The 14,249-nt window shown below is 32.9% G+C and overlaps 1 protein-coding gene across 1 annotated transcript in view; it reads left to right on the plus strand.

Annotated features, from left to right (window-relative positions):
- The window catches only part of LOC128983635 (Kv channel-interacting protein 1-like), a 756,268-nt gene that overhangs the window by 238,164 nt on the left and 503,855 nt on the right, over positions 1–14,249 (plus strand). The window contains exon 2 of the mRNA XM_054402997.1: positions 13,986–14,210. Within this exon, the coding sequence (XP_054258972.1) occupies positions 14,012–14,210 (199 nt within the window). The 5' untranslated portion in view covers positions 13,986–14,011. The remainder of the gene's footprint in view (positions 1–13,985; positions 14,211–14,249) is intronic.

Genomic DNA, 14,249 nt, shown 5'->3' on the forward strand with positions numbered 1-14,249 from the left:
CGTTCGGTACGGAGTAATAAGACCGTTTTAGTTCATCTGAATCTAAACTAATTCTAATATTTCATCGCCCGGAGTTCCCCCCTCCCTGATTTCCTCCCCCAGAATGTTACTCCCTGCCCAGATACGGAATTTGGCAAGATTCTTTTAATTTAGCAAATAATGGGTGTTTTTTTTTATAAAAAGACATTTAAGGCGTTAACTATTATTTAATGCTGTTTATATTAAATTTTTTAGATTGTAGGCTAATATAAAACTAGGCTTTGCCCCCAAATTTTCAAAGTGTTAAGGATATAGCAACTGACTCAATTATATCTTTCACTTCAGAAACAATAGGAAAAGTTAAGTTTGTACATGTATTGAATTATTTTGATATGTTGTTTGCAAATTTACTTTGCTTACTAAATTAAATATAAACTGTGGTAAATAATAGTTAACTGTCTATCTACAAAATTAATTATTCTCACCAATTTATATATCAAAGATCCGGGCCGTACACCTACTGTTTCTTATCTTGTAGGCTAGTATTTACAATTTATAAATTTATCTAGGCCTATACATGGGCTCTCCAATATTATTTGTTTGGTAAATACTTGTAATCATTTTTGTTTGTAAGTGTATTGACTTTTACTCTGTGCTGAAGAAGATCACTGTGTAGAACTCACACTCACTGTATTATAACCAAGTGATATAAGTGACCGGACAAAACCGCCTCTTCGATTTTTAGAACATAAGAAAGTGTATAAATCCACCAACATAGGTTTTTAACCTAAGGTGGTTATTGTTTTTTCTTGTTTTCATGTGTAAATGTATTTTTGTGTTTGTTTGTTGTATGAAAAAAAAACAATAAAGATTTCTTAAAAGAAAAAAAGTTCGAATTTATAAACAAAAAGCCACCAAATTTAGCCTATACAAAAAAGTATGACCTGCATTGAATAATTATTGTCTTACTCATAACCTTAAAATGTATCAATAACATAAGTGTCATAACTTACGGTTATATAATCTTTCTTTAATTTCATAATCAATGAATGTTTTAGAAATAATAGTGTAAAATATTTTATTTTATTTTTTGGATCAAATGTCTGAAATTGTCAAATAAGCATTCAACAGTTCTGATTGTTTACATTGAAATGTCAACACAAAGGCGAATAAAGGTTGTGAATTTCCTCAAGCTTCCATGGAGACCAATTTATATTTACTTTTGAAAACCTCACCTCAAAACTTTGGACATCCAAGTCACGTAGCCTGAGAGGAACTCAGGGAAGTGAATAGGCCTATGACATTCCTAGATATGTGGACTATCGGGGTGTTTAATTTTGGCTCTATCGGTTTAGTATTTTAGTCATGGCAGCAGCACAGAAAAACAGACACCACCTCAATTTTTAATAGTATAGATATATACAGGGTTAGTAAAAAGTCTGGAGACCCCCTGTTAATTTTTCAGTAAAAAATGGCAGCTGATTAAAATCATTAGAAGTCAGAATTAACTTTCAATTTTATTCAATTGGCTGCCATAGTTTACTGTGTTAGGATAGAGACCTCTAGTTTGCGTTGTTAGTTTTCTTTTATTATGACCTTCAAAATGAGGGTCACTCGATGGGGCTTTTCGTTTAAAGTTTTACAGTTTCCCCCAAAATCCCCTATTTTGAGTTTGAGAACCAAGTGTCTATAAGGCTTAAAAAGTAACAAGCCAAAAAGGTGTGTAGAGTTTAGTTTTCCTAGTGTGAGCCGTTACAAAATTTACACGGGGTCTCCAGACTTGGAAAGCTGAAAGTTAAATTTAACTTCTGAGAATTTCAATTGGCTGCCATTTTTTTACTGAATTGAGATAGAGACCTCTAGTTTGCGTTTTTGGTTGTCTTTTACCAGGGCCTTCAAAGTGAGGGGTCACTCGATGGGTCTTACTGTTTGAAATTTTTGAGTTTCCCCCAAAATCTCCCATTTAGGGGATGTACACCAAGTGGTGGTTATGCCTAAAAAGTACTTTATAACATGCCATAAAGGTGTGCCGAGTTTAGTTTTTCTAGTATGGGCCGTTAAAAAATTAACAGGGGGTCTCCAGACTTTTTACTAACCCTGGATATAGGTAGGTATATAATGAAAAGGTAAATCGGGTCTGGCTCCAGGTCTTACCGTGTCACCTACGGTAATAGCTACTTTCCTATAGGGGAATTTGCTAAAAAAAGGTTCCAATTATTATAGGAAATTACAGTCCTAGTATTTGTGAGGGAACGGTCTAAATCCTGGTTTTGTTACTTTCTAGTATGGATTTTACTTAGAAAGTATTATTTTTATTGATTCCCAATGACGAATGGAATTTTCTTCAAACTAAACCAGCCACATTTAGTTTTGAAGGAGAGCTGTTAACCATTTAGCTAGTTAGAAATTTTCATATAATGCTGAAAGCTATAAACTCTGCATCATTGTGAGTAGCATCAGCAAACGGAAATGTGAAATATAGAGGGATATGAAATCTAATGTGGGTCGTATAAGAGAGCAATATGTGAGAGCTTACCTTTATGGTAACGTAATTCGTACCAAATATATTCACAGCGTACTGGTGAAGGATCATTGAATGCCTTCCTTCAACACTCAACTTTACTCGCTTTTGCTTAGAAATATTTATGTCACTAATATAAATGTGTATAGTTTATAATAAGGAATATTGATAATATGGATAATAGCTGATTTCCTGTAATTACGTGTTTGTTAAACTTCGTTAAATATTACATTGCTAGCAGCATTCTTACCATAAATAATATTGTATCAGGTACAATTCGGCAAATATTTCATTTATTTTTGGACTTCCACCAACCTAATTAAGAATACGCGAGTATCAACATGAACAAGTCGGATCAACAATTAAATTGGTCAACTGATCAGCTGATCAGCTGATTAGTTGACGTTCGAAGCATTACAATTTTAATTCTTTTCTCTCAATACTTGAACCTCATTGGTCCGTTACCTGTGTGGATATGAGAAAACTATGCGGATATGAAATGAAACTATGCGGATATGAAAGTAAACAGCTGTAAAGTGAAACTTTTCAATTCTAAGAACTGGACTGAAATGGCTACTTTAAAAAACGGTCGTAGGTAAATAGTTTTTTCTCATTTTTTTACCCCAGGACGCAAAATTTCCCAATTTCTCTCTAGACCATTTCAAATAACTTAAAAAACGAATAATTTGGTAAACTAAAGTGTTTTTGTACGGTTACCGGTATTGGTTACGGAGAAAAAAATGCAAATTTAAAATCACATGTTATTCTTATGGAGAAAGTTGTAAAATGTTGTAGTTTGCTTGTTTCATATTCATTAACATATTCGAAGATTCTTTGCTTTTATTAACGTAGTTTTATCATAACTATCATGACAATCCAAACGTTAAATGTTAAAGATCTAAAGGTCAGTTACAAAGTGTGCAGTGCAGGAGTTAATTCACTTTAATCAATATCACTACTCAGATCTTAACAGATAAACATTTCTCTTTTTGGTTTTTTTCAGACGGTTTCCAAGAAGTTTAAACAATCCACCTCTTGTTTTACGTAGCTTAACAAATATACGAACGACTGGGAAAGCCACAAAGTTTCATTTGAGAGCTGTTGCCGAGTCATTACTCTCAATGCAACTCAGGAATGCTCGCCTGCTGGCTCCCCTTGCCAACAGAAGCGAGAATTTTAATTTACAAAATCAAAACTAAATTAGCTAAACAAAACGTTGTTAGGTAAATCGAAGAAAACTTACATTCCAACACCATCTTATATACTAAAAACCTTTTGAAAAACTTATGACAGCTAGCCTGACCATACTACTGGACCGAATTACACGCGGTTGGTAACAAATGAAAGATATTATCCTTTAGATGTGCAAAGTACCTTTTTAAATTAAAATAGGCTAAAAAATAAGGACAAATAAACAAAAAAATATACTTGTGCCTTATGGGTTGCTATGTTGGTGACGAAATGTTGGTGCACTTAAAAATACTACGACTACGATCAGCCTATACATTTTTTTTGGTTTCGTTCAACGCTTGGATTTAACCTAGCATAACAACGTGTTGTATAGTGTTTAAAAGCCTGTGCTTTATAGTAACTGTAGGAAAAATATTATGTGTAACACGAGCGCAGATTGCCTTTGCTGCACTCGAGAAACTTTCCACACTCGCCTGCTCGTTCGTACACATTTCTCCCATGTGCATCAAAGTGCCACTTTTTACCCAATAGTTACAAATATTTCACAACACAATGTTATCGGTTTTCCAATTATTTGTAATTGTTATTATTATTAAAATTATTTAGTCATTTTAAATTATTACTAGCCGACCCGTGCGAAGCATTTATATATGTAGCATTTATGTATATAATGTATATATGTGTCCGTTAGCATGACAATTCCTAATTCGAGCAAAAATGATCGGATTTTGATGTGATTTGGCATAAACGTGTAAACCTACATTTATTTGTACAAGTTCGCAAATCAGTATGATCGTACTATGGGAACAGGGGGGTTGAACAGGGGGGTTAAAACATGGATTTTCCCACTTTCACCCTAAAAAGATAAAATTTTGCAATTCCTTTTCAAACCATTTTGTAGAGCTAAAAAAAAACAAATACAGTAATTTATTATATTGAAACAATGTTTTATGCCTAACGGTTTCGAAAAAATCGAGAAAAGTGTAAATTTAAAATTATCGAGTTATTTTTATAAAGAATAAATAAACTGTTGTACTGTAGCTTGCTTGTCCATGGACATATTTTAATGAAGTTTTGTTTACTTCAAACTTAGCAATCAATATTTCAATATAAACACACCTTATTGCCTTCCCTGTAGCAGCAAACCTAAGTATATTAAAATTAATGATATTTGATATAAATACATCTGACAATTTAAAGGAAATAATTTTGTGGGATTCCAGCCAGGTGGATGGAAATTCGCTTAGTCTGCAGGCTTGCTGCAGCGAGGGTATTTTATCCTTCTAATGCCATATAAATCATACTTGGCTGATTAATAGATTTCAAAATATAAAATATATCAAATTTATTGGCTCTTTCAGTTTGACTCTTCTTGTGTAAACTAAACAATGGCTTATAGATCAAATAATCAGTAGTTGATCTGTGACCTTTTACAACCTCAAATAAGCTTATGATATTCCAATAATTACAATTAATTTATATTCAGTGATAAGATAAATTATAGTTGGCTGACACTTTTGAAAGAGATATGTGACCATATGTGTCAAGTATTGTGTACATTGCCTCGAGAGCACTGTACACGTATACACGTATACACGCATTGTGTACAGTGCCTCGAGTTCGCTCTGTACACGTATACACGTATTGTGTACAGTGCCTCGAGTTCGCTCTGTACACGTATACACGTATTGTGTACAGTGCCTCGAGTTCGCTCTGTACACGTATACACGTATTGTGTACAGTGCCTCGAGTTCGCCCTGTATACGTATACACGTATTGTGTACAGTACCTCGAGTTCGCTCTGTACACGTATACACGTATTGTGTACAGTGCCTCGAGTTCGATCTGTACACGTATACACGTATTGTGTACAGTGCCTCGAGTTCGCCCTGTATACGTATACACGTATTGTGTACAGTGCCTCGAGTTCGCTCTGTACACGTATACACGTATTGTGTACAGTGCCTCGAGTTCGCTATGTACACGTATACACGTATTGTGTACAGTGCCTCGAGTTCGCCCTGTATACGTATACACGTATTGTGTACAGAGCCTCGAGTTCGCCTTGTACACGTGTACACGTATTGTGTACACGTGTACACTGTACAGCATATCCACTCCAACATGTACGACTATTGTAGCAGCTGCCTTTATTTTCTCGTGAAATTTTTAACTTCAAAGGCTACTAATCGGACTCGGAATACAGCCAATTTATGCTTGTAAGACCTCATTATTTGTTGTTTTAATTGACTGCATTAGAAAATTTCATGGATTTTAAATTACTATTTAAAAAAATAAGTACTATAAATTCAAACATGGCTATTCGGTAGAAATGTTTTTTTTTCATTTTCTTTTGTAATGGCTTGTTTGGTAAATATTAAGCAATTTTTAAAGAAAATACACATTATTAATTAGTTATATAAATTATAAATGTCGTATTAATTACGAGATCCAACCAGTAACCTTAAATTCACTTGGCTATCCAATACATAGCTTTAAACTTCTCCTCAAAATCCGTATATAAATCCCAAAGTACCCATGAACTTGTGAGAAAACTACAAGTCACACCCCCATAAACCATGCACTTAAAATGTTTGACATGACGAGAAACCTTGCGCAAAATTATCCCTTATTTCATAAATTGCCCTTTGTTAAAAATACCTCAGCTGCACTTATTTGTTTGTTATTCTTTTATTTAATTTATTACCTTACTAGCAGAGTACCCGTCCTTCGTACGGGGTTGGCATATAAGTATAAAATGCTTATTGCAGTTATACTCCAGCTTTGTGTTTGCAATGGGGGAGAACACAGTTTGATAAAATTTGCTTCTTCAAATTTACAGTCTACTAAAGTATTACACATCTACCATAGCCATGATGCTCTACTACTTCACCTAAACAATGGAGAAAAATAAATTATCAAACATTCGCAAAATATCACACATTATTCATGAAATTCCAACATAAACGCAACTGTAAACAATCCTACTTTAACAGTTCTCATTACGTATCACAGTTATTTGTTGCTGCTTAGTTCAAATTAGCTTAATTAAAATTCATTGTGTAGCCATTGAACTGTTGATAAGAATAATATTTAAGGTATACCTTAAATATTAGTCAAATTAGCTGTTGTCATAAAAATAAAAAAAGAATAATAGTGCTGTACCCTGTTGGTAAATCTTATAACTTGTTAATGCTTTTGCTTAGCATAGAACCAACGTTTTAAGTTGAAACAGCTGACTAAATCCTTCAATTCCCTTTAAAATATGAATATACATGAGGTTAACATGGGGAACTACAGATCCACTGGGGTGGAGCCCGAAAGGATTTTGGAGATAAGAATATGCATATATATTAATCGGGAATTTGAGCTATCATTATGCCAAATATCAGTCCAATCCGTCCAGTAGTTAATGCGTGACTGAGCAACACACAAAAAGTTTATTTCAATATATGTTTCGAAGTTAAACAGCACGTTGACTTAATATTATATTCATGACAAATTTATACCAATTTACTGTTATGTTTAGAATTGTATAAATAACAAATAAGATAATTACAGTACAAATTATTACACAGATATTATACAGTTAACCTGGTATGTGTGTTTAAAATATTTGACAGACGTCGTAACGGGCCAAACCCCAAGTGCATGACTTCACTAACAAATTTAAATTGGCTTTTCAAAGAAAGGTAAGTGATGAAAATAGGCAACATTTAGAAATATTGCATCTTTATAGGACATTATAGCTTGGCCATCAAAGCGGAAGCTATGGGAAGGGCAACCACAGAAGTTCATTTACGGTACCTGGTTACATTTTAATGCCAGTCTAGTTTTCAGTATCAATCGTTTGATCATAACCACTGCTGTTATAATCTTTCTTTTCAAATAATTTCGAAAGCCGAGTATTTATTTATAATAGTATGGTTGATTTATCCTGAGAACAATAAATAGCTCACTGATGGCTGGAAACAAGACCCAGCTGTCTTTTAGCTAATCCTGCCTATAAAGACACCTGGTTTAACTAAAATATTCTTTCATGTAAAAAACAACAAGAAACTCTCGTCAATTTATTGTAACTAACTAAATATAGTAATAGTTAGTAAGTATAACGACTTAAAATGGTGCTAAACCTGAATGTGTAATAATTTACTCTTAGCAAGGTCGAAGGTCGAACACAAAGCCCAATAATATTTTCTTGATTTATAGAAGATACTTTTGATGAACTATTCTAGACGTATTACAATAATAACCACTAGTTTCCCTGTTGCTCGAATTCGAGCAATTGCTAAGTATTACAGGCGTTATTTTAAACAAATAACAGTCATTATTTCTGATTACTTTAAAAGATTAGACTCAAAGATTATAGAAATACTCAAGATTTACATAACAGATGATGGATATAATCAACATTTCATGTAAATATCTTATAATTTTTCAACAGCTGATCTTGTATTTTAGTGTTTTCTACAAATAGCCTTACTCATAGCCTCATTAGGTTGTCCATAATAACGATTATAAATTCTAAAAAAAAAAAATATTAATTCTATTTCTTCTCCTTGGTGTTGTTCTATGACTTTCCTATGTTTCCATAGTTTGCAAATCGGTTCTTTCAATAATTAATAAGAAATGCGGTACAGCGAATTCAGTTTTCTTTTTAGTATATCAATTTATCCAGGCACTCTCACTTTTTTTCCATTGTAATATTTACGCCAACCCAAATTCAAATAGTAAATATTTTATTCAATCAAGTAAGTAAATGTTTGTAGCAAACTGTTAAATTAGCAAACTTATTGACAGTTTACAATTAACATTTATGTTGTTCTTCTCACCTTTAATTTCTGACAAAAGCTGGAGTTTCATAACATGTTTGTTTCCCATGTTAATCTTATGGAGAAATACGAAACCTTAAAGGGCCTCAGGGCCTCACTCTCTAATTATTTCTCTAAAAAGAAAGTTTCCTGCACAACCTCACGTTACGCTCATTCCAATAACACAAAAAACATAGTTCAGTAGTTTCCGAGGAGTAATTGTCACAAAAAACCTGCTTGCGTATTAAATAAGTATAGATAGATAATTTCGCTTGATAAGTTCACCACGTTGATTAATAAATTTGATTGTTTTATTGAAGTTAAAAATCTGCTTACGTTCTACAAAATCGTTCTCAACCTCAGTAAAAAAATAAAAAACAATATCATTCAGCCATTTTTTTCAGTAATGCCAGATAACGTGCGATGTGCACTTCATATATCCTCTGAGAAAAAAATATATACATTGAGACTGAGATATTATAATAAATGGTTTTAAATTTGTATTTGAGAATTTAATTTATTATTTTACCCCCCCCCCCCCTTTGTGTTTTTACTAGTGCAATTGTTGTGTCTAATTATAAAATAAAAACTTCTGGAGGAAAAAATCAAAGCCATGGAAAAGCTTTTTAGATACCTATGTTCGTTAGCCGCAAAACAAAGTTTCTTGACGACCAATAGAATAAACTTGATTCTTTCCTTGTCACCGGTCTCGATTCGGCTTCAACTAAAAGTTCATGAACATACTGTATCTATAATTTAAGGTGGGGTTTGCATAAAATAACCTATGCATGCCATATATACCGTCGTTGACTATTAGATCAATGGTCAAAGCTACCGTGAATTTATACTAATAAAGAAATTCAAGAAAAATTCTTTAATTTCCTTTTTATAATAATCTGAATTTACAATATTCGTAATTCCTTTTAACAAAAAATAAAGTTATCCAACTACAAACAGTGAATGGACTTCAAACTTCAAACAAACAAACAAACACACAAACTTTTACATTTATAATATTAGTAAGATTAAACTCAGGTGTGATTATTTGTTTGTATTACTGTATTCCGTTTTGTTTATTTCGCCTTAACTTAAACAATCAATAATTTTATTAATACTTATGAAGTCAAACGGGGTGAAGCCCGTGGGTAACAGCTAGTCATAAATAAAACTATATTGAATATTGTTCATAAATCTAAATCTCGTATTTGAACTTGTTTAAAGCTTTACTAAGATTATTCTTTGAATTTAAGCTTCCTTTTAAAATAAGTTAAGTAAAAAAAAAAACTTTAAATTGCAATTATGTATAACCTGCAATCATGTAAAATACTGTATAATCACAGTTAGGGCAGTTTTTCTTATATCTAGATATACTTTTCAGCCCATAGGACTACACTGGCCAAAAAATCTAGTATACCTTCATTTTTAAGGAAACCTAAGCATATTATTAGTTAGGTATTTCAATAAACTAGTTAGGTATATGATAAATTTTCAATTTCAGTATGTATTTAACCTTCCAAGGTAAAATTATGAAGACTAAAATATTGACATAACAGTATATTCAAAAACATTAAATTATAATTTCTACAATTTTTATCGGAATGTATTGTTACAAAACAAACGTCTACTCATACCCTGCTGTAATGTTTCAGAATTTAGATACAAGCAGGTAAATTTAAGCTTTATCCATCTCTTGGGGTTGGTAAATTTTTTCATGTATTGATGATAATTAATATATTTACTATAAGGATAAAAGTGTACCTACTGAATAATTTTACAATTTAGCATTTGAATATTTAATTTGTTCAAAGAACATTTTGCATGGAATATTTTGCCTTTTTCATATAAAGATTTCTGCAACCAAATTCGGTAAGTTTCATTCAAAGAACTGTCGTTACTTTAATATCAAGCAATCGCCCAAGCAAAGAACGAACAATAAAGCAACTTCATCATACAGTTCCCCTTTGTTACTTCGAAGTTAATTTACTCTGTGGGTTGTGTGGCGGTAATATGTTTCGTGCACTCAGTTCTATGGAATTTTTCCTCCTCTTTTTTCAAAAATTGAAAAAGAGTTTAAAAGCTTCAAAATTATTCAAACATTATTTCTCTGGTTTAATATAGATGAGAGCAGTAACCAGTAAACACTGGTTCACAAGAATGAAACTATTTTTAGACATTCAAAATCTTGGCAAATTTACAGAAAAAATCACGATGTAGGCCTATGTAGTTGTTTATTACTTAAATAATACGCTATTCGACGCATTCAATCAATAAAGGTATTTAACAATCCGTCAGAATGAATCAAGTTAATTTTTTTATTTATTATCAATATAAAAAATAAGTTGTATAAACAACTTTCAAATTCCTGGGACTTCTTATAGACCAAAATTTAAATTTTAACTCACATACTGAGCATTTATATAAAAAACTTTCCCAAATTATCATTTAACTGAGAAGATTGTCTAAGTTCTGTAGTGAAAACGTATTACTGACTGTATATCATTCGTTAATTGTTCCCACATTAGATATGCAATACCTGTATGGGGCTCAACGTCTTCCATAACTGAACAAATGTTTATATTACAGAAGGCTGCATCAAGAATTATTTTTAAATTTAAACCACGCCAATCATGCAAGGAAGTATTTAAAACCACCAGTTAATAGCCTTTTAATCAATATATATTTACGAAACATTACTACTTTTAAAAAACAACTTGGAGAAATTCTGGGAAAATGAAAAACTATGTGTAAAGAACTACCTATAATTTTAGAAAATTACAAAAAAATATTCTCCTACTTTCCACAAAACAATATTATTTAACAAATTACCGATTAGTGTTAAAAATTAAAAGAATAAAGATTAAAGCAAATCCTTACTTAAGATTCACTCTATTCCTTTGAAGACTGGAAAATACAACCAAATTTAAAATATGAAATTATAAAGAGTTAAAATTTAAACCAAACCTTAGGATTTATTAATTTTAATGTCGATACAATTCACATTGTCAAGGCAAAAATGTATTATTATTATTACTGTATTATTATAGTTGGTTCATTTCTTGCACCATATAGTATATGCTCGTACTTATACAGTATATAACTAAATAAGGAATTAAGGATTAAAACCCATTTTATGTGATAAAGGGTGCGCCAAAATAACCTGACCTGACGGTTTTTAATATTAAATAATTCAAGAACAAAATACAATTTTATGTATTAAATAATATTATATTGTACACACTACTATGCCATTTTCATTTATGAACAATTATATCACTTAGGACCTTCTCCTAATCGCAGGCTTCCCATTTTTTTTTTTTTTTTTTTTTTTTTTTTTTACATATTTGCAGTCACTTTAGCCTGATGAATAGAAACAATCTCTTCCCGGATACACTGTTTGAGTTCATAGATGGTTCGAAATTTCTAAACAAACATTTTGCTTTTTTAGTATACCCATAGCCAACAGTAACACGAAATTAAGTCTGGGGATCGAACTGACCACGCACATCACCAAACCGTGAGATCACTATACCGGGAAAAGTTCACGCAAAACTGTCATTGAATAATTGGCTGTATGACAAGTTGCGCCGTCCTGTTGAAACCACGTGTTGGTCATGTCTATCCCTCCTAACATTCGCAGTTGTGGAACCAAAAACTCCCTCAGTATGTCCTCATAGCGTTCCGAGTTTACAGTGACAGGGGGTGTTCCCCCTTTCGTCCTCAAAAACATATGGTTCGATGACTCCAAGCCGTGCCACACCACACTAGACAGTAACTTTCTTTCGACGAAGTGATGTTCACCTAACATTATGTTCATGTATGTTATGAGGTTATGTTCACCTAACATAACCTAAAATGGCATAACATAAGCAATCGTTCACTACAACAATGAGGCCTCTAGCTTGTATAACAGCTGAGTTATTACAAATCAGAAACCGTCAGGTTTTTTTGGCGCACCCTTTATTTCAAAGACGCAAGAAGTACATAACACTAATCATTAAGCAATATTGTAGCTAAACGCCCGTTGAATAGTGTAGAGGTACTAAAGTTAGATAAAGAGAAAGAGAATGAGCTAATGATGGACTATAAACATTCAGGAGCCAATAAACCGGTGTTTACCGCCATTCGTCGGTGGCCCAGATGGTATCGCCTTGCAATTCTCTCTCAACTTCTCAGCGTCTTGTATTCGATTGGCGTCTTTTATTTCAATTACTTAATGAGAAATAAAATAAATTGACAGTAAAGTAACAGTATCAGTGTTTCAGTATAATCATTGACTATTGGATACTGAAGTAGAAATCCCATCTATATGGAACAGCTGTTACCAATTTTTTATTAAAAAAAGAACGTAGTTGTGTGAGCCAGTCACAGAATGCACTAGTATCAAAATTTCCATTTTATACCTTATTTTTGGTACGTTCGTCGTTAATAGATAAAAATTATAATATTTTTCAAGTATATTCATGGAATAGATGTTTACAATGCAACTATCAAAAACAGCTGGTTTTATATTCGAAGGCTCAGCTGATCAGATGTCAGCGGATTAAAAGTAACAGATATTAAATTTGGTGCAATGTTTTGCTCCCCAAAACTCTGACCTTCACGGAGTCTCGACCTAAAAATCTACATCAATGCAATTTTGTTTATGCAATTTGACAAAACAACACATTAAAGTGTTGGTAGTTGAAACACCACTTTGAAGTTCTTAGGAAGTTGTGCAAAAACTTCTTTGTTTATGTTATGCGAGACTTATAATGGTGGAAATAGGATTGCATGTTAAAGGGTTGCTGCGGTGGTTTCGTAAACAATGTAACGTTCTTTCCATTGGCGTAAGTTAAAATGCTGTACATGTATTGGTTTTGTTATATGCTTGTTTTAGTGAAACTACTACTGGTCATTTTAAAAATACACGTAATCGGCCATTCCAGCTTAACGGGCGGGATTAGAAAATATCTGTTTGACTTTTTTTCTCTTTAGAGAGTAGAATGATTGGTAAAAATTAATGCGCTTAGTAGAAACTCACCCTGTTAAAGAAGATGACATACCACTCTGTTGTACACAATAATATTTGTTAAAATCAGCTGTGTGGAATTGTGAAATAGCCAAAGTATTAATCAAGTACAACCTATTATATGTAGGTCACCTTTCGTGTCAAATTAGTTATCACAAATGAAAAATGAAGAAGAAAATAGCATTAAAAAATTACGTTCACTCATTGAAGAGCTCATTCATCTATGTCCATTAAAAAAAATCTAAAGAAAATCCATATCCATTATCCACGTAGATGGAATGTGCATTATCAAAAGGTTAAGCGAGTAAAATACATGAAGTTGCGTTATCCACCAGTTCCTACACGTGCAAAGTAGAGAAACCGAGTTGGTTTATACTTATGCAGATGCAGGAGCATAAGATTATAAAATTAGGATACATTTAGAAAAAAGATACAGTAGCCTACCGTATTGATAAAATGTTTGAAACTGTTGCAGAGTGAGGTCAATGGGCGGGAGACACGATGTACAGTGTGGTCGGTCACCAGAACTTCGGACGCGAGGGTCGACGCCGTGCGCAGGCCCAAGGTCCGCAAACTCAGGAAACACAGGAGTCTTCAGGGAAGGAAGCTAAGGAGACACATCGGCGTCGCCATCGCCACCGTATCTCTCTAGCAACACGTCTGCTCAACTACGTCAAGAGACGCTTCAACCCTGAAACAGGTAGGTGGCAGACTGATGAACAGGATGTAACTTGTTTAT

This window comes from Macrosteles quadrilineatus, unplaced genomic scaffold, assembly GCF_028750875.1.
Source record: "Macrosteles quadrilineatus isolate MER2022 unplaced genomic scaffold, UCM_ALF_1.0 Scaffold_1__1_contigs__length_201487025, whole genome shotgun sequence".
NCBI lineage: Eukaryota > Metazoa > Arthropoda > Insecta > Hemiptera > Cicadellidae > Macrosteles > Macrosteles quadrilineatus.